Source organism: Acomys russatus, chromosome 23, assembly GCF_903995435.1.
Source record: "Acomys russatus chromosome 23, mAcoRus1.1, whole genome shotgun sequence".
Classification (NCBI taxonomy): Eukaryota; Metazoa; Chordata; class Mammalia; order Rodentia; family Muridae; genus Acomys; species Acomys russatus.
In genome coordinates this window covers 24,605,115-24,629,485 of record NC_067159.1, presented here as the reverse complement: position 1 = coordinate 24,629,485, position 24,371 = coordinate 24,605,115, and the positions used below count along the sequence as shown (strand labels likewise).

Sequence of the window (24,371 nt, the reverse complement as noted above, 5' to 3'; positions counted from 1 at the left end):
CTTTCCTTCCTTCCTCTCCTCCTCTGCCACCTCCAAGCCCAAGAACCTTGGTTCTGCCTAGTATAAATGTAACTGGACATGGCATAGCCTCTCTTTTGCCCAGTCCAGGCTGTAGACAACTTTAGTTAGCTTAAGGGATAATTTGGGAGGCAAAGATAATTTGGGACACGTCATTTTGGATAGGTGAGAATTTGCTTGCGAAACCTTAAGGATCTGGGGGAGGGAGCAAGCAATTAACATTTGACTACATAGTAGCTTTAGACCAACCCAACATTCTGTTCTGCTCCTTACTGGTTCCTAGAACAGCTTTTGGCAAGAACAAGCTTTGTTTTTCAAAATATTTACTTAATCCTTACTATAGCACTTAATATGTTAGCACCATTTTCCTTTTTTTTTTTTTGGTGGTGGGTAGTGGTGGGGCGGTGGGTGGTGTGAGACAGGATCTCTCTGTATAGCTCTGGCTGTCCTGGAACTCATATTGGCTTCAAACTCACAGAGATCCGTCTGCCTCTATCTCTGCTTCCTGAATGCTGGGATTAAGACTATGTGCCACTGTCACTCAGCTTCCGTGTTTATTATTAACACATTTTCCTTAAATAAATTGAAATTCCAGTACTATTTTGTAGGCTTGGAAATGGATATAGAAAAGTTAAGGGAGAGCTAGTTGTGTTTATCTGTTGCTGCTGAATGTGGGCTCTTAGGTATTGCATTATATTGTGTGTCACCCTTAAGAGATTTACTAGGTCTGTGTTGGTTCCTCACCCCACACCACCACACAGACTTTTGCTGCATATGTTAGTAAATCATCCCCAAACTGAGAGATACATTCTTTCCAACTAACTGATCCATATAAACATAGCACAATAATAATTATAGAAATTTGATGGAACATGCCTTTAATCCAAGGACCTGGGAGACAGAAGCAGGTGGATTACTGTGAGTCCCAGGCCACCCAGGGCTTCATAGTGAGACCCTGTCTCAAAGGGGAAAAAAAGAAATGACAGGTATTTTTTCATAAAGTTGAGGTAAAAGGGGCTAACAGTTCAGAAATCCTTTTAAGAAAATGTTTTTCTCGTTAATGAAGCTTCATATAAACCAGCAGCATTTCAAGTCTGATTGTCTAAGGGACAGATTTGCAGCGCTTTAGTTACTTGAGGTTTTAAACCTCATTTAGAAAGTACTACTTTTTTTTATTTTTATGAAGATTTGAGTAAATACTCAGTACTTTGGTTTCCGCAACCTGTTATAAATTACAGATGGTATATTAGTTTAGTTTCCTCTGATTTTTTTTCCCTTCAATTTTCTCTTCAATACTGTTAACTGTTTTCTCTTGATGCCTTCTCAGAAGAAAAGAAACAACATTTGGGCAACTTTCCTTCAGTATTGTAACTGCATCTTGATATGTGTAGTTGGGTCTCATTTAGCCATCATTAGTATAACTGCTTGCTGTTTAAATCATTGCCTTCTGTTCCTGCTCTTGGGTGCCTTGGAGTTCTATTCAGTCTTTCCTGTTCTTTTGTACTGAAAGAGATGGCTGTCCTTTAACTGTACTAAGCTAGTTGGAGTTCTAACAACTGGATTGTGTTATTTCCGTAAGGATTGTGTTTTAGCAGTTTCAAAGTACCTGCCTATACAGTAGGCTTCCACCTTGTATTGCTGTGGAATGATTTTCTAATAAAGTCAGGCATATCCACTTTCATAAGAACTGCAAGACGTATTTCTGACTATTATATGAAACTGGTTTGTTTGTTTGTTTGTCTGTTTTAGATGAAATGATCTAAACAGAACTTAGGATGTAAAGCATGCAACCTTTTAAGAAAGAAAATAAGTTCAAACCTGTTGGGTTGAATGTGTTCATAGTGAAATTCCCACTGTTTAAGGACCTCATTGTTTGGTTGTTCATAATATCAGATGTGTGTCTTTTATTTGGCCTTTTACCCTTTTCTGGGAGTCACCTCAGGACCTGGGTTCTGTTAGAGGCATTCAAGCAATGGGCCTGATGGCTTCCATTTGATTGGCCTCTGACTCTAACATCAAAAAGGAAAACAAATGATCAAATTTCTTAGTAGAACTTACCTGGAAAATATAATACTTAAATCTGTGGTGTCCATTTATTCTTCAGTCTAAATTGAACCGATAAAGTCTTTTTCCCTATTTTTAACTTACTTGAAACATTTTCTTCTACAAGATCTAACGTTTCCTAAAAAGCCTCATTGTTAGTCTTACAACACAACAGTAATGCCACATTGTTAACGTTCTTTGAGCATAGGCTGTGGAGTGGTTACCCTAACATGCACAGCTCTCACTCATCTATATGTTTTGTGTAGTATATTCTTGACATGTTGAAAATAAGGCAAAATTAGGGCCTGGTGTGTTTTAAAAAAAATGTGATCCTTCATATCTTTGAGCTTGTTGGATTTTTTTTCCCTTTCCCTAAGTTTTCAAGGCACCAGTATTTAAAGTTTCTAATTTTTGTTATGGATGTCTACTTGGCATCCATCACTAGCATAAGTATAAATATTGAGACTGAAGCATATCTTATTTTAAAAAGGTATATTCAGAGTTTGTTCTAGTATTACATCATAATAAGTGGGATAATGACCTATTTTTTAGTTTTAAAAATTGAAGCAAAATAATATATTAAAAATTATCATCTTAACTATTTAAAAGGTATAATTGATCGATATTTAGTATATTTACACAGTTGTGTAGCTATTATTATCACCCATCTTCATAACTTTTCATTCAGAACAGAAATACCCTACTTATTAAATAGTAGCTTCTCAGCCCAACCTCCTTTAACCCTAACAACTACCTTCCTGTAAATGTGAGTACTTTGTACCTTATAGACATATTTGTCATTCTGTGCCTAGTTTATTTCATTTATAATAGTATTCTCAGTATGTAGCAACCATTATATTGACAGTATTCGCGCTATAATACTTTCTTTTAAAAAATATATATCTCCAACAGACCTTTTTTTTTTTTTTTTTAATAGATTAAGGGGGAAAATAGGCATAGAAGTATAGAATAGAAAAGAAATAGATGAGCTGTTTTATTAGTTTATAACCACCAACTAGTATAGAAGATGCCCTGTACAAAACACTTAAGAGTCCAAATGGGGAGTGTTCTTCTGTGAGGCTGCAGAGATCAGTCTCTAGTATTTAAAACTTAGGCTGCAGTTCTTGTTTTTGGATGACTCACTGAGTAGCACAGCTCTTACTTTTAATTAAATTTGAGCAGAACTGTGGCCACTTGGCTCAGGTAGAAGTAGATAAAGTGTTTGGTTTCATGTGTCACATAACAAAGTTCACCCCACAGTGCAGTGCCAAATGAGTTGGACTTGTCTGACTCCTTCTTGATACGTGCCGTGTTATCATTCTTCTATATAACCTTTCTTCAATGCCGGACAAACACACCCGACCAAGATCTGTGGCATCTCTCTGTCATATTTGTGCTTTTTGTTCCTAGATTCTGTTCTTAGGTGGTTACTGAGGAACAGGGGCTTGCTGGCTCTGGTAGGTTCCTAGAGGAGTTTGTCAGACCAGAGAGGAGCTGTTGTTGCTACCTAAGCTATGGTACTTCTCCATTTTCTTCCTTATAAGAATGAATACTATTTTATTATTTGTACATACACATTTTGTTTTTTGTTGTTGGGAATTGGATTGTTTCCACCTTTGATTGTTGTGAAAAAAATTGCTGTGGATGTGATTGTACAAATATCTATCTCTTTAGGATCCTGCTTTCGGGTTGTTTGTTTTTGCATGTCCAGAAACAAAATAGTGGGACTGTGCAGTAATTATGTGTATATCTTTTTAACTTCAAAAAATTAGTTGAAAGTTTCATGCAGTGTTTGATCATATCCACCCCTCCTCTACCTTTTCCCAGATCTACCCCTTCTCTATCCACACAGCTTCGTGCCTCTCCCCTCAAATCCTTTAAGACCAATTTGTGCTGCCCAAATAGTCAACGCTTGTCATAGCTCCACAGTTAACAATAGGATTGTATGCCCAACTACCCTCTCTGTGCTAGGATTTGGTCTGGCTTGGGCTTTCACAGACTTTATACACGGTTTCCCACTACTGTGAGTTCAGGTGTGCACCTGCTGTGTCCAGAAAACAGATTCCCTGTTGTCATCAACTGCCTTTGCCTCTTACACTCTTGCGCCATTTCCATAGTGATCCCTTAGCTGTGAGGTGTGTGTATATGTATGTGTGCAGTCTATCTATCCCCCTTAGTGGCTGAGCATTGTGCAGTCTGTATACCTTGGCCAGTTGTGGGTCTTTATGTTAACCACTGTCTACTGCAATTAGAAGCTTATCAGATGAAGGCTGAGAGATGCAGTGATACATAAGCACAACAGTAAGTCATTAGGAGTTAAATACTGTGTTCACCTCGTAACCTAACAGTACATCTTTCCTAGGCCTGTGAACTGTCTAGAAACAGGTTATTGCCTAGATAATGGTGCCAGGATTAAGTTGTGGAATGGGGCTTAAATCCTGTCAGAAATTGGTAGGCTATTCCCATGATGTTCATGCTACTATCAGTGGGCGTATCTCGCCAAGCTAGTCATTGTAGCCTGCAGGGTTTGTAGTTGGGTGTCATTGATGGCTACTTTTCTTCCCCAGTAGCTTGCCTGCACAGCACCTTGCAGCACTGTGAAAGCTAACTAGTAGGGATGAAGCTTCCAGGTGCCTACAAGCTTGATTTTGCCATTTTATGGCTTAAGTATATGGTGTCTTCAGCAATAAGACCTTACCATCAAGTTCTAGAGGGTAACTGAGAGCAATCAGTGGCAATTGTCTGTAATGTTTGGAGACGTATAGGATCGTACTGACCAACAACTCCCAAAAAAGTAAGTCATTCCTGACATGGGCTTTTATTCTTTAGTCTCTAGTTGGGCAGCATTGCTCTGTAGGGAGCGTCTATAGTAGTAGGTTTTCATGTGACTCTTCAAAAGGTCTTTAGTGTTAATTATTCCTCCCCATAGTCTCTCCTCTATCCTATGCACCCCAACCCTAGTTTGACCCTTTCTGTTCCATTATTTCCCCTTAACCCTTTATATCTGTTGTCTTATCTCTCCTCCCTTAAAAGTCCCTCCCTGCACCTCTTTAGTAATTTACTGACCTCTATAGATATTCCCTGAAGATACAAAGCCAACATGCAGACATGAGAGAAAGCATATGATGTTTGTAGCTCTGGTTACTTCTCTTGGAATAACTTTCTAACTTGATTCATTTACACAAATGTTATTATTTTGTTTTTCTTAATAAGTCAGCAATATTTCATTGTGTTAATATGCCACATTTTCACTGTCTGTCATCAGTTGACAGCACTTAGCTGTTTTCATTTTCTGGCTTTTGTGACTATCTCTAGAGTAGGATTTAGTAGTGTTTTATGTGTGTGTATAGGAGTGGTATAGCTGGAGTGCATGGTGGTTCCAGTTTTTGCTTTTTTGAGGAACCTTAACAATGATTTCCATAGTGGGAGCACCAATTCGCAATTTTTACCATCAGAGACGAAGTTCCTCTTTTTCCACATCCATGCCAACATTTGTCTGTCTGTGTGTGTGTGTGTGTGTGTGTGTGTGTGTGTGTATTTACCTTAGCCATTCTGAATGGGGTGAATTTTTCATTTGTATTTTCTTGTTAACTAAGTATATTGAACATTTTAAAAGTGTTTGTCAGCCATTTGCATTCTATCTTTTGAGAACTCTGTATGGTTAGTTCTGCACTTTACTTTCTAACCGGGTTTGATTTCTTGTTTAGTTTTTTGGAGTTCTTTGTACATATTAGATTCTGTTTGTCAGTTGTATAGCTGGTTAAAAAAAAAATTTCCCTATTCTGTAGGCTGCTTCTTTACCTAAGTGATAGAATCTTTTGCTCTACATTAACTTTCTAGTTTCATGAGGTCCCATTTATTAATGGCTATGGTCTCCTATTGAAGTCAGTCCTTTCCCATGGCAACAAGTTCAAGTATATTCCCCACATTCTCCTCTACAGAGTTAGGATATCAGGTTTTCTCTTGAGGTTATTGATCCATTTGGAGCTGAGATGAGAATCAAGTTTCCTTTTACATGGAGGCCAACACTGTTAGCTTAAAGTGTTATCTTTCCTCCAGCGTTTATTGTTGCCTTCTTTTCAAGTTCAGGTGGCTATAGAGGTGTGAATTTAAATGTGGGTCCTCAATTCTATTCATTGATCAATGAGCCAGTTGCTGTGTTGGTGCTGTTTTCGCTACTGAAGCTCTGTAGATAACTTGACATCTGGATGGTGACACTGCCTCCAGTTTTTTTGTTGGTCAGGATTATTTTGTCTATGCTGGGTTTTCTTGTATTTCCATATGAAATTTAAGGTTGTTTTTTCAATTTTTGTAAGGAATTGGTTGGAATTTTGATGGGATTGCACTGAATCTTAAAAGTCCTGGTAAGACAGCCATTTTTACAATATTAAACCTACCAATCTATGAGCAAAGAGGTCTTTCCATCTTCTTGCATTTATTTTTTCGGCGTCTTAAAGTTTTAATTGTACAAACCTTAAAAGTCTTTGGTTAGGTTTTTTTTCCTAATACAACACACACACACACACACACTTACAGTACACAAACAGAGAGGAAAGTGTTAATGACATCATTTCCTTGGTTTCTTTCTCATGTTGTCATTTGTATATAAGAAGGTTACTGAGTTTTTGTGTGTTAATTTTATATCCTGCGACTTGGCTGAATATAGTCATTAGCTGTAGGAAATTTCTGGTATAGTCTATAGTCTCTTACTTACAGGATCATTATCTGCCAATAAATATAATTCTGCTTCTTTCTTCCCTACTAGTGTCCCTTTATCTGCTTCACTTGTCTTACTATTCTAGCCTAGTGCTATGTTAAAACAGGAGTTGGGAAGTGGACAGCCCTGTCTTAGTCCTGATTTATTGGAAATGCTTTGAGTTTTTCTCCATTAAGGATGATGTTCGCCGTGGGCTTTTTCTATATTGTCTTTAGGGTGTTGAGATATACCCTGTATTCCTATTTCTCCAGGACTTCTATCATAAATGGATGTTGGATTTAGTCAAAGGCCTTTTCTACAAGTAATGAGATGACCATATGATTTTTGTCCTTTAATCTTATTTATGTGGTGAGTTTTTTTTAAATTTACATGTGTTGAACCATCTATCATTCCTGAATCTCTGGGATGAAGCTGACTCGATTGTGATAGATAATCTTTTTTGTGTGTTCTTAAATTTTGCTCCCAAATATTTTGAGGACTTTTTGTCTCTGTGTTCATAATAAATAATTGGCCTGCAGTTTTCTTTCTTTGTTCTTTGGTTATGGTTATCAGAGTAATAATGGCTTTGTAAAATGAAATTTGTAAATGTTCTTTCTTTTTTAATCTTGTGGAATAGCTTTAGGGGCATTAGTGTTAGTTTTTTGTTGAAAGTCTGATGGAATTCTGTACTGAATCCGAATAACCTCTGCCCTTGCCTAAGAAACAAGTGTCTGGTCTGTTTTTCTGTGCCCCTTCCTGCACATTCCCTTAAGGTAGGAGTCCCAGCTACAGCTGGCAACCCTTCCACCCCTAGCAAGCATGCTTGTTCCCGTCTCTAGCAGAAAAAAACAGATATCCCCGGTTTCACTTCCACCTGTGGTGGTATGAATGAGAATGACTCCCATGGTCTCGTATGTTTAAATACTTGGTCCCCAGTTGGTGGATCTATTTGGGAAGGATAAGGAGATGTGGCCTGTTGAAGGAGGTGTGTCAGTGGGGGCCTGCCTTTGAGGTTTCAAAAGACCCATGTCATTCCCAGACTTTCCTCTGTTTCATATTTGTGGATCAAGATGTAAGCTCTCAGCTCTCCCTGCTGCAATGTTTTTGATCAGTCACTGCAAACTCTAATCCTCTGAAACCCTAAGCCCTGAAGTAAATGCTTTCTCTTGTAAGTTGCCTTGGTTATGGTGCTTTATATCACAGAAGTAGTACAGAGTAACTAAGATAACACTTATTCCCACTATGCATACCTGGTCCCTTCTCTGGGCAGAGAGCCAGACTTTCTGTGCCAACTACAATCCTGTTTGCAAGGACCCTCTTTCTCCAGGAAGGGTCACTAATCCTACACCAGCAAATCCATCCACCCATGCAACCTGCCTAAGAAATGTGTCTTGTGCCTTTTTCCAGTGCCCCTTAAAAACAACAACAACAACAACCAAAAAACAAAACAAAAAACCCCACAAAACTTTAGGGATCCCAGATTCATAGAATCAATTCTACCAGAATCTACTGCCTGTGAAAGAGTCCTTCCTGAGCACTCCCGGCAGACCTCTAAAGATGGGCAGTGAGGATCCTCTCAGCTTTACAGGTCTATTTCTGGCCTTAAGAAATCTCACATAGCCAGACCTGAGCTGGAACTACTACTCCAGAAATCCTATTTCAGTATCAATATTCAATGGCTCAAAGAGAAAACCTTGAGCCCCATACAGCTGGTCAACCCACTTGACAAATTGAGGTAACAGGAAAAAGTTTCAAACAGGCAGTCAATAAAAGAGAAACAAGACTTTTCTACTAAGAGACAATACCAACAACCTCTACTTCAGATTGTGTAGGTGTATTGCAGATATACAAATAGGAGTAACCAAAACAAGTCTCCACCAACAGTTAATACTCCCACAGTAATGTTCCCTAAGAAAAGTGACTTAGATGATGTACAAGACAATGACTTCAGAGTGACAGTAATAAACATTGTCAAAGAACCCTAAAGAGAATATAAAAAAACGCCAGAATGCCAATCCTGAAAACACAATAGAATGAAATAATGAGAACAATTCAAGAAATGAAAACAGAATTTAAAGAAGAGTTAGAATCTTGGAACAAAAGCCAAAATGAAATCTTAAAATGAAAAATTCAGGAATTCAAAGAAAAATTTCAGAAAAAAAAATCCCAGAATGTTACCATTTTCTACCAGTTTAAAATTTCTGTTAGAGCAAAATGTAAGTTCTGGAAAAATATGCATCAGCCTATTAAAGAGAACTCATGTCTAGTGAGAGGAACTGGAAAGGAACTCAAATTTATGTTAGAATGGGTGACGTGGAAGAAAAACTATCAGGTCTTGAAGACAAGGTAGAGGAATTGCATCACTTGGTCAGAGAAAATGTCAAATCCAAGAAAACCCAAAAAGGAAACATGCTAAAAAAAACAAAACAAAAACAAAAACCAAAACAAACAAACAAACAAACAAAAAACAAAAGACACTCAAGCCAAAGACACAGAAAATATTTTCAACAAAGTCATAGCAGAAAACCTCCCCATTCTAAAGAAAAAGATGTCTATCAAGGTCCAAGAGACTGTAGAACACCAAATAGGACCAGAAAAAGAAAACACGAATAATACACATGGACATGGATACACACAAGTGAAGTACCACCATATATCATCTCTATTATAATTTCTATATTATACTGTGTTTATAATAGCTTGTGTTTGTGTTAGCTCTTGGTCTGTAGTAACTTATCAAAACATGCCCTATATACAGATCGGCAACTTGGAGAAACTGTTGACCTATGAGAGATAAACATTCTGAAATATAAGTGCATTTTTTTTTTCAGATTTATGCAGAAATATTTTCTTTTAGTTTAAAATCAGCTTGAGTATTTTACATGTGTAAAACAAGCCAGTTTAAGATTTACTTGAACCAATAAGCATGTTCAGTGTAAAAAGCTGAATTTATGAGCATAGTAACTATTTTCTCCATGATAAGAGTTTTTCCTAACTTTAGGCTTTCTTAGAAGACAACTGAAATCAACTTCCTTGAGGGAGTCAACTATTTTGAATGTTAATTTTAATAGTTTTTTTAAACATGTGAAAACAGTATATGTTTAACACAGTTAGATTTGAATCTTTTTCTAGTTCCTCTCACTAGATGTCCTAGGGTTACTATTGCCTTGATAAAACAGCATGGACAGCAGCAACTTGGGGAGTAAAGGGTTTGTTTTGGCTTATGCTCCCATATCATTCTTCATCATAGAGGGAAGTCAGGACAGGAGCTCAAATGGGCAGGATCCTGGAGGCGGGAGCTGGTGCAGAGGCCATGGAGGAGTGCTTGCTCCACATCGCTTGCTTGCTTAGCCTATTTGTTTAGGACCACCAGCCCGGGATGGCCCCACCTACAATGAGCTGAGCCCTCCCCCATCAATCACTAATTAAGAAAATGTTCTACAGTCTTGCCTACAGCCGGATCTTAGGGAGCCATTTTCTCAATTGAGGTCCCCTCCTCTCTGGTGACTCTAACCTTTGTCAAGTTGACATAAAACACTCCAGCTCAATAGATATGAGTACTCATAATAAATTCATGTATATTTTTCCAGAATTCATATTTTGCTACCGTGGCCATTTAATTTGGTGGAAAATGCTAGCACTATGGACTTTGGCATAGTTTTCCAGTAGCAGAATTGGCTTGATTTGAGTCCATTGTGATTTGTGTCTAGTATCTGAGGTCTTCTTCCTCTCTTCTTAACCTGTGTTCTTTCCTCAATAATTAGAGTTCAGATGAGTGGTTTTTGCTATTTTCAGCTGTGTTCTAACTTTGAAGGTTAACCTGTTAGCTTCATTGCAAGTGTTAGAAGCTCAGATTAGATTGTTACTTAGCAAGCAGAGGGACTAACTGTCTTGTGTGACTTAATTGTCTGTGGATCTAGGTACACAGAGAAATGTCTAGTAAATTAGTAGTATTTATTGCTCTTTTCTTGGGTTTTCTTTTCTTTCTGCTGGTCTGATTCCCAAGTAGTCTCATAGGTATAGGTATAGACTCACACTGTTAATCTAACAATTTCAGAAAGAGAACATACCTTCCCAAGAAGCTATTTAAGGATTGACTTTCATTGATCTGGATTAATAGGCCTGGATCATATTAATAAATGCTCTTTAACCATAATTGTGTGGCCGTCTTCGCCATAGCTACATGGATGAGATATATTTTAAAGTATACTGGTTTGTACTGGAATAACAACTTACAAATCCCAGAGACTACACAACTAGCTGAAAGTTTATTTTTGCACTTAATGCTTCAAGTTCATAAGACTGTAGGGTAGCTCATGTGCTAACTCAAGAATCCAGATTGTTTCCATATTGGTCTTATCCTTAAGCTTGCACAGTTGCTTCAGCAGACATTAAGAGATCAGGGAATCATGACCTATTTTATAGAATTGATCATGTGATCTTGAGCAAGAAAAGAAGATGGAAGTGGCCTGGAAGAGGCAGGCAGGTCTCTGAGTTTCAGGACAGCTGAAGCTTCATAGTGAGAGAGACCCTATTTCAAAACACAGAAACAAAACAAACAAACCAACAAATTGGAAGAAAGGTGGAAGGAATGTTGGAAAATGACCAAATTTTGCCTTAATGGTTCAGACCCTAGGTGAGTGGATCTTTTATTGATGTGAGAAAAGAGCGAGGTTTGTGAAAGAAGATAAATTCTATTCAGTAAATTTGAGGAGGTAGCCATTGCAGATGAGTATCTACCCAAGTAGCGTTCCTTCTTTAACCAGATGTGTTATAATTAAGATGTTAAATATAATCCATATTATAGAATTTATCTGTTAAAAACACAATTCAGTGACTTTGAGTATGTTCTTAGAATTATGCAGCCATCATATCTGTAAAATTTGGGGGAAGGAGGGGGGAGTGTGTGCGTGTGTAATTTGGGGGAGGGAGGGGGTAGTGTGTGTGTGTGTAATTTGGGGGAGGGAGGGGGTAGTGTGTGTGTGTGTGTGTGTGTGTGTGTGTGTGTGTGTGTGTATAGGCAGGGCCTCACTATGTATCTCTGGAACTCACTGTATATGCCACGCTGGCCCTGCTTCTTGAGTACTGAGATTAAAGGCTTCCCACCTTATTTTTTGAGACATCTCTGTCTGAATCTGACTGACCAGCTGGCTAGCCGCCAACAAGCTTCAGATATCCAGTGTCCACCTCCGTAGCAGTGGGATTGCAGGTATGCTTGGTGCACGTGGCTCCTTTTGCTTGAGTGCTTGAGATGGAACTCTGGTTCTCATGCTTCACAGCACGCAGAATATAGCCACCTCCAGAGCGCTATAATTTTAGAACATTTTCATCATCACAAAAATAAACTTTGTACCCATCCACAGTAAATTCCTCTTTTTCCTGGTTTGGGCAACTATTAATCTATTTTTGTCTCTGGATTTGCTTCTTCTAATTAACTCCTAGATTTGTCATTTCTTCTTCATACTTCCCTTTCTGGGTTCTCTTTCAGAATGACTGTAGGTTTCACATAATTTCTAGTTTGATAGTTAGGACTCTTCTTTTCTATCATTCTAATACCTAAACTAACTAGTAGCACTTAGTAGCTTTGCCGGTATTTAGGTGAATTGTGAAATTAATATAGGTACTTCAGTGAGTTTTGGTTATGTTTCTGGTCTTAACCACTGGCTAAGAGTAGTTAGTTACTGTTCATTAATATGACTCAGGAGGTTTTTCTGTGTTCCCCATTTATCCTTTCTTCCTCAGTGCTCAACACTCTCGGGTTCATTTTTGATGTGCCAGCAACATAGAGCCCACACTTAGTGTTCTTCATGAATTTCTTTTCTTACTTCCTGCTCTTTGCTCACTGTACTTTCTCTGCTAGAAATCCCCACAGGGCTTTCCAGTTTCCTAATTTCTGTTTACCCCTTTAGGCATAGTCAGAGATTTGGAAATTTTAGTCTTTCCTCTTTACAGAAAGCTGTATTAAGATCTACCTAGTCTCTTCATATGATATTGTTTAGAAATATCTGTATTTCATAGGTCTAGATCAGCAATATTACCTGTTAAAGTGTTTGTGCTGTATAGTTATTTGGAAATTATATGTCCATATATATGTGTGTGTGTGTGTGTGTGTGTGTGTGTGTGTGTGTGTGTGTAAAACATGATGACAGTTTCATGTGTTAACTTGACACAATCTAGAATTGCCTGGGAAGTGAGTCTCAGCGAGAGGTTTGGATCTGCCGGCCTTTGGGGTTGTGTCCGCCAGAGGTGACCGGTCTTGATTACATTGAATGAGGCAAGAAGGCCTGGCTTGGTGGGTGGCGTCATTTCCTGAGTTTGGGTCCTAATCGCACAGTAGTAGAGCTCAGGTGAGCACAGGCATCCATGTATTCATCTGTTCTTGATTGTGGCTCTGTCCAGCTGGTTCAGGTCCCTCACAGTGGCCTGCAGCTGTAAACTGAAAAAGCCCTTTCTCCCCTAGATTTTTCAGGGTAGTATATCATAGCAACAGAAATGAGACTAAAATCACTTGTGTAGTGTGTAGTAATAATTTCTTAAATGTTTATATCTGGTGAAAATCACATATAAGGCCTAATACTTCCCACATGTGTTTTCTAATGATGACTGGACTTCTTGATGACAGGCACTGAACTTTTACGTGGTTTTCACTTCATTGGTGGTAGCTTTTCTTTTTTGTCATAGCGCCTTCTTTATACCTTACCATGGCACTTACCGCGCTGCACTTTGTAATTGCTGGTGTGCCTCTCTCCTTTCAAGAAAGTAGTAGCTCTTGAACATGGGTATCTCTTTCATTTTCGAAGCTTCTGGTAGCTTGCACAACAGCTAGTATGTAGCACATAATTATTTGTTATTCAAGCATGAGACACTGAGTAGGCACGTATAGTCACAAGTTTATAAGTAATGATTTGCCTAGAGAAAGGGAAGTTAAAGGACAGGGATGTGCTTATCCTTTACCGTGAAGGAGGCCCAGGACTGTAGAGGGCGGAGTGTAAGTCACGTGATGATTTTCATAGTAGAGTAGCATAGTAGAGGATGGGGGCCAGCTGTCCTTTCATCCCTTAGCCAGCATCCATATTTTTCTCAGTTACTATTAAAAATATCTGATTTGTCAAACAAAAGAGTGTTAGTTTTCTTTGGAGTGTGTCTTTGTTTCATCACTCAGTTTTATATACAGAATATTGTTTCCATATTACTCCTCTTAGTTTATAGCATAATCTAATTGTAACTATAATATCATAATGTAATGCTGTTAATATTTTAAGGACAAAATGTAAATAATGATTGTGTTAATTATGTTAATATTTATAGATAATTATGTTGCCAGTCTCAATTTTTATGCACAATAGTGTTTTCTGAAATCCTGAATGAAATTGGAAACTTTCATAATTATTTTTATTTCAAAAGTATTGTTCATAAAATTGAAACTTTTCTTCTTCTAGAAATCTGGTTAAGAAGTACTGTCCCAAACGTTCATCCAAAGATGAAGAGCCAAGGTAAATATCTAACCTGTTAGTTATTGCATATTAAAATATTCAGGACATATATAAACTTTATTACTTTGTATTATACTGAAATCATTTCATGAAGTTTTTCTTTAACATTTGTTTTAATAAAAACACAATGTTTATAAAAAAAAGAAGGAACTTAATCAATAGTTAGATTTTTTTTTTTTTTTAAAGTATAGTTAAAAGGGGGATTTCCAAGTAAGATTTAGACCAGAATTCTACTTGAATTGTTTAGTCTCCAGAATAAAGGGATGTTTTCCAAAACTTTATTGTGGAGTGTATTGTGGAGTTGCCATCAGTTTTCTAAGGGGTTTACCTTTCAGGAAGCGAAAACTGCTTGGCTGGTTGGTTTAAAAGAATAATGAAAAATGATGAAATTTAAGGAATAATTTTTGAATCCTGAGTAAAGACTAGAAATTTCTCTTGGGCTTTTTAGAGGTCTTAAACACTAATATGCAGGTGGTTGTAAATTGCAGAGATTAGACTGAACAGCTTTTTTATATGTATCAGTTCTTAGCATTAAGGGATCCCTGTGTGACAGTAAGTTTAGGAGTGTGATCCTTGGTCTGTTCCAAGTAGATATAACATTTTAACACAGCAATTTTCTTTGTTTCTCTCCTTCCCTTCACACACATTTTTACCCTTATTTTTGCCCCCTTTATCCCTCTTTGGTGCCAACCATAATGGTACATTTCCATTCAGGATGTGGGCAGGCATACAGGCAGCTGTATCCAGAGCTGATAGCACAGTTCTGTAGATCAGCCATCAAGATGCATTTGAGTGCTATGATTGGCAGGTTCTGTCCTCGAGAACAAGCACATCATCTCTGCAACAGGTTCAGCTGCCAAGCCTAGGAATCCACCCAGGTGATTCCCAAGCTCAGGCCAGTCAGTGGGCAACTTAAAGATTCCAGTATGTCAAAAGAGCCTGCAGGTAGTATTCTTATTATATTTTGACCCCCAAATACCCCTTTATTTATAAATTAAAGGCTACGGAAAGATACTTTAAACATGTACAACTTGACTTTAATGCCCGATTCTTTCCATATGTAGTTAATTTAGAATGAGCAGATGGAATTTAGGTTGAGTATGTTAAAATTTACCAACATTTAGACCTCAAAAATACCTCACCAAAAAGTTGTAATGAAAGCAAAAATAAATCTCATTATTTTTAATACTTTTTTTTTTTTTTTTTTGCCAGGTTTACTTCGTGTATCGCCTTTTTTAACATCCTTAATGAGTTAAATGACTATGCAGGACAGCGAGAGTTAGTAGCAGAAGAAATGGCACACAGAGTATATGGTGAATTAATGAGATATGCCCATGACCTGAAAACTGAAAGGAAAATGGTAATTTTTGTAATTTTTATCTAATTATAACAGTCTTATGAAATAGTTTTAGACAAATAATTATTTTTATTTTTTAGAAATAAATGTTCAGGGACTGGAGAGATGGTTCAGAGGTTGGGAGCACTGACTGTTCTTCCAGAGGTCCTGAGTTCAGTTTCCAGCAATGACATGATCTCTCACAACCATATATAATGTGATCTGATGTCTTCTTCTGGCCTGCAGGTGTACATGCAGGCAGAACACTATATACATAATAAATAAATAAATCTTTTTTAAAAAGAAAGAAATGTTCAGCACAAAAACTGGTTTTCTATATTACTGAATTTCTTTTAATTAAAAATTGTGAGATCAGAATATACTGTGAAAAAATTTCAGTAACAAACCCTGTGAGATAAGCCTACTAGTTTATAATCTGAATTCTTTTTTTTTTTTTAAAGATATATTTATTTATTATTTATATAGTATTCTCCCTGAATGTGTGCTTGCAGGCCAGAAGAGGGCACCAGATCTCATTGTAGATGGTTGTGCGCCACCATGTGGTTGCTGGGAATTGAACTCAGGACCTTTGGAAGAGCAGCCAGCGCTCTTAACCTCTGAGCCATCTGGCAACATTCAGCTCACAGACCAAATACAGCCTTTCACTTTATTTTTTTTGTTTCCTAAGACCCCATATTTAAAGAATATTTTACATATTAATATGGTTGAAACAAAACTAAAAGTAAATATTCTGTGGCATGTAAAATTATATAAAATTTGAATTTCAGTGTCCATAAAATTTACTTTGCATTCAGTGAGTTTGGTATTTCCTATGGCTACTTTTTCATTGTGTGGACAGACTACTATTTGGCTTGCAACCCTAAAGTGTGTATTAATTGTTACCTAATTTTTTGTAGAAAACCCCTATTAAAAATGATTATTATATTCTTTAATATTATGCCTGTTTCAAAGAATATTTTTAAAGTATTAAAGTATTATCTATAAGGTATAACTTAAAGTTGTTGGCTTTCTTCCTAACTCTAATTAAAGATGCATAACTACATATACCTGTATATATTTTATCACCTTAAAAGAAAGTAAGGAGCCTTTTAAGGATACTGGGATTTAATTAGAATGTAGATGTAATTATTTTTGTTTCTTTGTTCTTTTTGTTTGTTTGCTTGCTTATTTGTTGCTCGTTATAATCTTCAGCATCTCCAAGAAGGACGAAAAGCTCAACAATACCTTGACATGTGTTGGAAACAGATGGATAATGTGAGTTACAGTAATTTACCCCTAAGCCTCATTATGCTGTGCATCTGAGTCCATGTTTCTCAGTGTATTAGTCATAATTTGCCATTTATTGTGTAATAGCCGAAAAGTATAAGCGGAGGATTGATTTTCCTTTTTCCCTATGAAAATCCTAGGACAAATTCTCTAGTCTTCATATCATGGCAAACATTAGGAATATTTATCCAATATCAAGAGAGGTTTGGAGTAGTAGGAAACATCTTGGGAGCCTGTTGCCTGAGGACAGAACCAAGAATGTAGTTCTTAATGGTTTATAAGAACTGGATTCTCCTAACCTCTTTTTAGCATATGAATACTGAGGAGCAAGGGCTGCCTTATAGGAACTGTTTCTTCTTGCTCAGCAGCCTGTATGAACAGTTCTGATAACTTCTAACTGTAGAAAAATAACTTATAGGACAGAGCTAGAAAACATACTGTCTACTTACATTTCCCCTAAGGTCCTTGTTAATGTGGCTTTTCTTAAGGTTTTGTTATACATAAACAAGGTGTCCCCACATAGATACTAGTCTTTGTTACTGAAAATGCTGGATTGAGAGACTTTGTAGTATAAGTCTTTTTAAATGTACAGGTTGCCAAGTGATTGGCTATTTGCTAGCTTTTTTTTTTTTTTTTTTTTTTTTTTGATAGGTACTATTTGCCTTAAGAACTGTGCTAAAGAAAGGGTTTTTGTGGGGGGTTTTGTTGTTGTTGTTGTTGTTTTGTCTGTATTTGATTTATTTAGTTGTGATTGTTGAAAGGACTTTGAGACTGAAATTTTACAAATGTAGTAAGGGACTCTGGTTTCTCTTTATACTGTGCAAATATTTGGTATTTTCAAGGCCTGTGCATATATTTGCTATGTTTTAATGTTTTCCTATTTAAAATGCATATTCAAACTTAGATTCTATTTCTATTTAATGGTCAGTGATTTTAATCACCAATGATGATTTAGAGTTCTTAGGTATATTAATAGTCTGTTTTCATTTTCTTTTTAATTGGGTTCACCAAGACTTTAAGGGAGGGTTTTTAGTTATTAAATTTTAAATTGCTATCAGTGGCATCCTTAGTATTTGTCATCTAATAAGTGGGAGAGAGAGAATGTGTGTATTTTCATGTGCACAGAATAACATACTCCTAAACTTAGGAGGTACAGGTCCCTCTAGAAATGGGGGTTGACATAAATCTGTTAACAATATGTGCTGACTTGCCTTTAGAACAATTGGCAGTTATTAAGAAATGTTGCAAATGTCATAAGAAAGAACGATTACAAAAATAAAGCATTTCAAATGTATATATTTCTTCAAGTCATTACTATTATGAAGAGTAAATTCAACCCTAGTCAACCCTTTACTGCACTGCTCCCTATTTTATTTTTTGTGGATCCTACAGTCCAGTGAAAGAGACAAGTATACTAATTTATGTTCAATATGTAGAAACAAATAATAGGATCCTATTCTTTCTTCTTAGAACAAAATTATAAAACTTAATGTGCCTGAAATAGTTGAAAGGTGCTATAAAGAACTGGGAGAAATAAAGGACTTGAAACAGTTTAAGGAAAGGCTGAAGACAGCACTCCTAGGATGAAAGATGGCATTTAGAAGGAGGGCAGAAAGAGTATTCTGTATTCTGTGAAGGAAATCTTGACGGAGTGGTCAGAACTTAAGAATGTTAATGGCAGATGCTAGGCCTGTCAGTCAGCAGGCTCCAGATGATAGCATACAAGTAGCTAGGAACAGAACTCAGAAACAGCAGCTCCACTAGCGCCTCATGTCCTCTGTTTGCTTTGCTTCTTAGTCTTCAGCTTTGTACTTCAGGCTTCGATGTTGATGCAGATAGCTGCACCCAAGGGCAGGAAAAAGGAACATTTCTTTTCTCACTGTCTTATTTTATCAAGGACATAAAGCTGGCAGAAAGCCCCAGCAGACTTCCTCCTAGGTGTCTTTGATGAGCCTGTGGGGAGAGTGGGACAGAAGCCACAGCTATTTACAGCCTCTGTGTACTGAGAGGCAGGTTCTGCTAAGTAAGGATAGGGAATAGACATGGTTTTCTTTATTGTATAATGATACACAGAGAAAGGAATAGCTTTAAGCTATTTGTACTTGTGATTGTTTGGTGTGGCAAGAAAAATATATGTTTTTCCACAAATAAAATACTTAGTATAAAACACTTGTTTATAAATAGCCTCAGTTTGTATCAAAATATTAAACCCATAGCTATTGGCTTAAGTTTTCTGCTTCTTCTTTTTTTTTTTTTCCTGAGTAATTCTTAGAACATAGACAGCAAAGCATTTTCCAGGCAAGGACTTGGTAGAGGCTTCCTCTGAGGATTCTCACAAGCTAGAGTCACAGATTGGGGGTGGGGTGGGGTGGAATACACAGGGTTTTTCCAAGGAAACTACCTGGCGTTCCTGGTGTTTCACTCAAATGGAAAGACCAGTCTTAGCTAGTCACATCTGTAGAGTTTTTAATGCACATTTAAAATAAGAGCACACAGACAAGGATCCCTAGACACCGCAAGAAAACATCACACCAGAGACCACAATTATATATAGGAAGAAAGCAACTATAGCAACTATGAAAGACAAAAAGCTTAAAAACAAGAACATCCAAAACTGGTATTAATTTTCTCTGTGGAATAGAGGAAGTATTTTATTTCATGGAAATAAAGGTAGGTAACTATTAAAACAGAGGGTGTAAAGGATAAAAAGAACTTCATGGAGGGAGCAATTAAAAAGTCCATTAGAAAGAAAGAAAGATAAAATGAAGACATCTTCAGAAAGTAAATCAGCATAACAGGTTAAAAATACAAAACAACATAATAAAATTAGAAAATTTCATTTAGCAGTTTCTTTTTCAAAATAATAAGCATTCTAGATACAAAAGATGGACAAAAGTAAGTCCAGATGGAAAATGCTTTCAAATGTATAGTCACGAAGTTCTAGAGGAAAGAATTTTCCAGCCTTCTAGTAAGCTACTGCTAACTGTGACTCTGCAGAATGACAGGGAGCTTAATAGGTCCAGATAACAGGTGCCAAGGTCCTTAGGATCATAGCAAAGGAAAGCTCCAAGAAAACAGCTGTGCACTGGGTAGCTGGGGTGAGTTCAGACATAAGCAGATTACAGTGGAAGCCAGGCCTGGTAGCTCATGCCTGTAATCCCAGCACTCGGGGAGGCAGAGGCAGGGGGATCTTTATGAGTATGAGTTTGAGGCCAGCCTGGGCTACAAAGCAAGTCCAGGACAGCCAACTCTACACAGAGAAACCCTGCCTTGTCTTGCTGTCCCTACCCACCCCCAAAAAAGAAAGGAAAAGAAAAAAGAGTTTACTATAGAGATTTAAACAATGTGAGGAGACTGGAGTTGAATTAACAATAAGTGTATATTGAAAATCAAACTTGTGCATATGCAAATACCATGCTTCGGTTGTGAATAGCTTTTAAATTTTTAATTTTTTTATGTGTATAAATGTTTGCCTACATGTATTTATGTGCCCACATGTGTGCCCGATGCCCTCAGAGACCAGAAATGGGTGTCAGTTCCCTGGAATGGAGTTACTCATGTTGTAAGTCAACCTAGTGGATGCTGGGAATCAACTTAGGTTCTCTACAAGAGCTACAAGTACTCTCAGTTGCTGAGCAGTGGTAGAGTCACAGTAACATGAGTTAGATAAAAGTTGAGTGTGGTTGCAGGCAGGAGGATTAAATGCTCGAGGATAGGTTGGCTACACAAGTGAATTCTAGGGGATCTTGGAATATATAGTAAAACCCTGCTATATATTATTGTTGTTGTTGAAGGAAAAACAACACAAAAACACGTTTGTGTCTGTGCTGATAATATTTCTGTGACATCTGACGGAAACAACATAAAACCATTTTGAAGGGACATTTTTACATCTTAACTGTGTTGGGGTCCTACTAAAACACAGAACATGGAGGCAGACATCAAAACCAAGCAATGAAGATTTATTTATAATAAAAATTTTCCTTTTTTGGACAGAGAATTAGATATAAAGTATTTGCATTTTTCTTTATTGTTAATAACAAATACCTGATATTTAAGACATATAACTATTATAACCAATGTAAGTTGGTTATAATAATATATTTAATTTTCCAAATTAGAAAGGACAGATTTTACTTTGAGTTTAGTTCATTTTTACATAATAACCCACTGGTAATATTTAAGTTACTTCTTAAATTAATTTCATTTTCTTTACAGAGTAAGAAGAAATTTGAAAGAGAGTGTAGAGAAGCAGAGAAGGCCCAGCAGAGTTATGAAAGATTGGATAATGATACGAATGCAACCAAGGCCGATGTCGAAAAGGTAAGACAGACAAGCCTACTGAAAAACACTACTAGTACGTATTCATGGCACACACCCAACAACCCTGCTGCTTTGATATCCAAATATTGTCATTATTATATCTAAATCTAAAATATGCAATTATTGCTTACTTGAAGTGGTATGTATTGGTTGAAAAGGAAACATGATAATGTAATATCTTAGTTGCATTCATAATGCTCAGGAGAAACTGGCTACTAGGGTTTTTTTTTTCTTCCCTATTCCAAAATTGGATAAAAAGACAAGACATAGCCATGCAGTATATACATTGGATGTTACTGAATAGTAGTCTTCAGCTGCTTTACAGAAAGGGAGCACTGGACTGTCACACTGTTACCTACGCACTCAGTGACAGTCTTGTCACTGATTCTGAGCTGGCTATTCTGTAGCTGTTTGCTGGTAGGATGCCTTGTAACTGCTGTGTCTTAGCTTCTCCTTTGATAGTGTGTAGTTGTTTCCCTCCACCCATCTTTACTATCCTTTATATTGGCTTCACTAATCTGTTTCACATTGTTGGATTAGAGAGACAAATGCCAAATACATTTTTAAATAATAGTGTTGTAGGTATTTTAGCTTATTAGATAGTCTCCACTTCTAGATAACTGTATTTCTTCAACTGTTCACAGAGGAAATAGCTTGTTCCCTTCGTTACGATCCTTATCTTGCTTCCCTTTAAATTTTCAGTAACCTACTTAGGTACTTTTCTGAAACTGGGTATAATCCTGGTGTAGTTGATCGGTTCTGATTTGACTGTCTCTCTTGTCTGCACACTAAGTTCTTGTCAGTATGACCTGCGTGTGTGTGAATCTAGTCCACCGCATTGTTTGAACTGACCTCCATTGAGTTCATGGCCATCTGGAACCCTGTCTTTTCATGTGTGTGTTGGTTTTGAGGATTTGTCTCTTATAACTTACACTGGACTTTAAATTTGTATAGACATCTTTATCCATTTATAGTTTTGATCCTGCTATTAAAGTTTTTATATCCTAAGTATCTGTATAATTTCCTTCCTAACATGCTATATCCATAATTGATCAATGTTTTACTTGATAGTATTCAGAATAGTAGGAACTATAAAAGGTACCATCTATATTGTACATGAGACACTTCTGATTCACTGTCAAATATTGGTTATTCAGATTTATGTCTCAGGCAGTTTAGAGTTATTTGTTTAGTGGACTCATTTAACATTTTCATTTTATCTTCAGGGATTAACTTTATGTATTAAATAAGCATCTCGAGACCTAGATATAAAATGGCTGCCAGTTAGTTTGGCCTAACCTTTTCAGAATTTCACTGTTCATGGTCTTTATTAGTAATAAATTACACTAAACTTCAACTGTCTTGACCTTGTAAGCTTTGTTCTCTTACACACCTTGCTGAAACCTCTGCCCTAGCCCATGGCAGTCACAGTCAGTGGCTAGGAACTGGAGGAGCTTTCCCCTGCCAGGTCACAAGGACTTGAAGCTAGGACTTGGAATCTTTGTCTCACTCTGTGGTTTGTGGCAGAAGGAGAAAAAGGGGGTGTGCACATAAACATGTCCTTAAGGTTCCATTGTAGAACTTCAGGTTTTGTTTCATTTTGGTTTTTCCCTGTAAAAGTACTTTGATTCTTGGTATTTAGTTTCCATAATGCTTATTTGCAGGAATTTTCTAATATACCATGGATTAAATAGGGTTTTGTGGGTTTGTCTAAGATGTTGGCTACGCTGCTTCCATAGTCAGTTTGTTTCTGAGTTAAGAAGATACAGTTATAGACTAGTGTTAGAAGGTTGTTAAGTAACTGCATCTATAGAAACTAGAGTCAGAAGAGCTGGCATGAGGATCTGTGATAGAGCACTTGTCTAGCCGGGTGAGGCCCTTGAGTTCAGTCCTTAGCAAATGAAAAGTTTAAAAAAAAGTGAGGTATATCCCCAGTATGCTTTGTAATTTATAGCCCTGGTACATTGAATGTTTTTTTCCTTGTAATACTGTAAATCATGCACACCCACGCTTGCGAGCACACATGTACACACACTCACATACACTTCTTCCCACCCTCCCCTTCTTTCTTCCTCTCGACTTGCTATGTTGCTCTGGAACTCTGATGATCCTCTCTTTGCAGCTTTGTGTGTACGTGAGGGTGCTGGTGTGCAGTGTTGCATCTGGGAGACAGTTCTTATTTTATTTCCTATTGGTTTAGAACACTCATGTACACACTAACAGTTTTACAGGGAAGGTACTATTCCGGTGACTTTCTGCAAAAAATTGAATGCAGAACTATTTTAAATAAGTACTGACGATTTATAGAGATTCAAACACTTGTTGAATATCACACTATACAAATATTTTAATCATTATTTACGTCTACTGTGATTTTAGTTTCATATTCTAATAGGATAAAGAAATATTTTTCTACTTTTTAAACATTGTATTTGTTTTTTATCTGTTTTAAAATGTACTGTTTGAAGGTACGACATCATTTATTATTTTCTATATTAATTTTTGTAAGTAGACTTTTGATCGTTGAAAAGAAGACGACACAGGCTGCTGTGATAAGGAAAACATAAGATCTGGAAGCAGTTTTTATGGCGGTTGGCTTATCTATTGACAAAATCTAGCTTTGGTATAGTTTTCAGAAAAGTTACTTTGTTTTTGGCAATTATTTGGACCGTTTTTGCCTGTAGGCCAAACAGCAGTTGAACCTTCGTACACATATGGCTGATGAGAATAAAAATGAATATGCTGCACAGCTGCAAAACTTTAATGGAGAACAGCACAAACACTTTTATGTGGTGATTCCTCAGATTTACAAGGTAAGTTTAGTCTAGTTGAATTCAAAGAATTTTTTTGAGACAAGGCTTCACTGTGTATCCTCCCTCGTTGGCCTGAACTGATAAGGTATCTCCCCGCTGCGCTGGCGCCCCACCCCCCCCCCCCCCCCCCCTTTTCCCGCCATCCCAGGGCTGGGATTAAAATCATGCTTCACTATGCCTAACAAAAGAGTTGAATTTTTAGTTCAAAAAAATTTTTTTTTCAGTTTAGAAATAAAACCTAGGGTCTTACATTATTTTAAGAAAGCATTTTATCACTATAATATAACTCCAGTTCCAAAACCTCAAGTATTAAATCCTAGAAATCAGACAATTTCTAAATTCACTAGTTACTAAGACTGGTG

General features: G+C 37.0%; 1 protein-coding gene across 3 annotated transcripts in view; it reads left to right on the top strand.

Annotated features, from left to right (window-relative positions):
- Fnbp1l (formin binding protein 1 like) overlaps positions 1–24,371 on the top strand; it is a 77,815-nt gene that overhangs the window by 33,960 nt on the left and 19,484 nt on the right. For all 3 annotated transcript variants that reach the window (XM_051165620.1, XM_051165619.1, XM_051165622.1), the window contains exons 3-7: positions 14,197–14,250; positions 15,463–15,610; positions 16,799–16,861; positions 21,092–21,196; positions 23,881–24,009. In XM_051165620.1, coding sequence (XP_051021577.1) covers positions 14,197–14,250; positions 15,463–15,610; positions 16,799–16,861; positions 21,092–21,196; positions 23,881–24,009 — 499 coding nt within the window. The remainder of the gene's footprint in view (positions 1–14,196; positions 14,251–15,462; positions 15,611–16,798; positions 16,862–21,091; positions 21,197–23,880; positions 24,010–24,371) is intronic.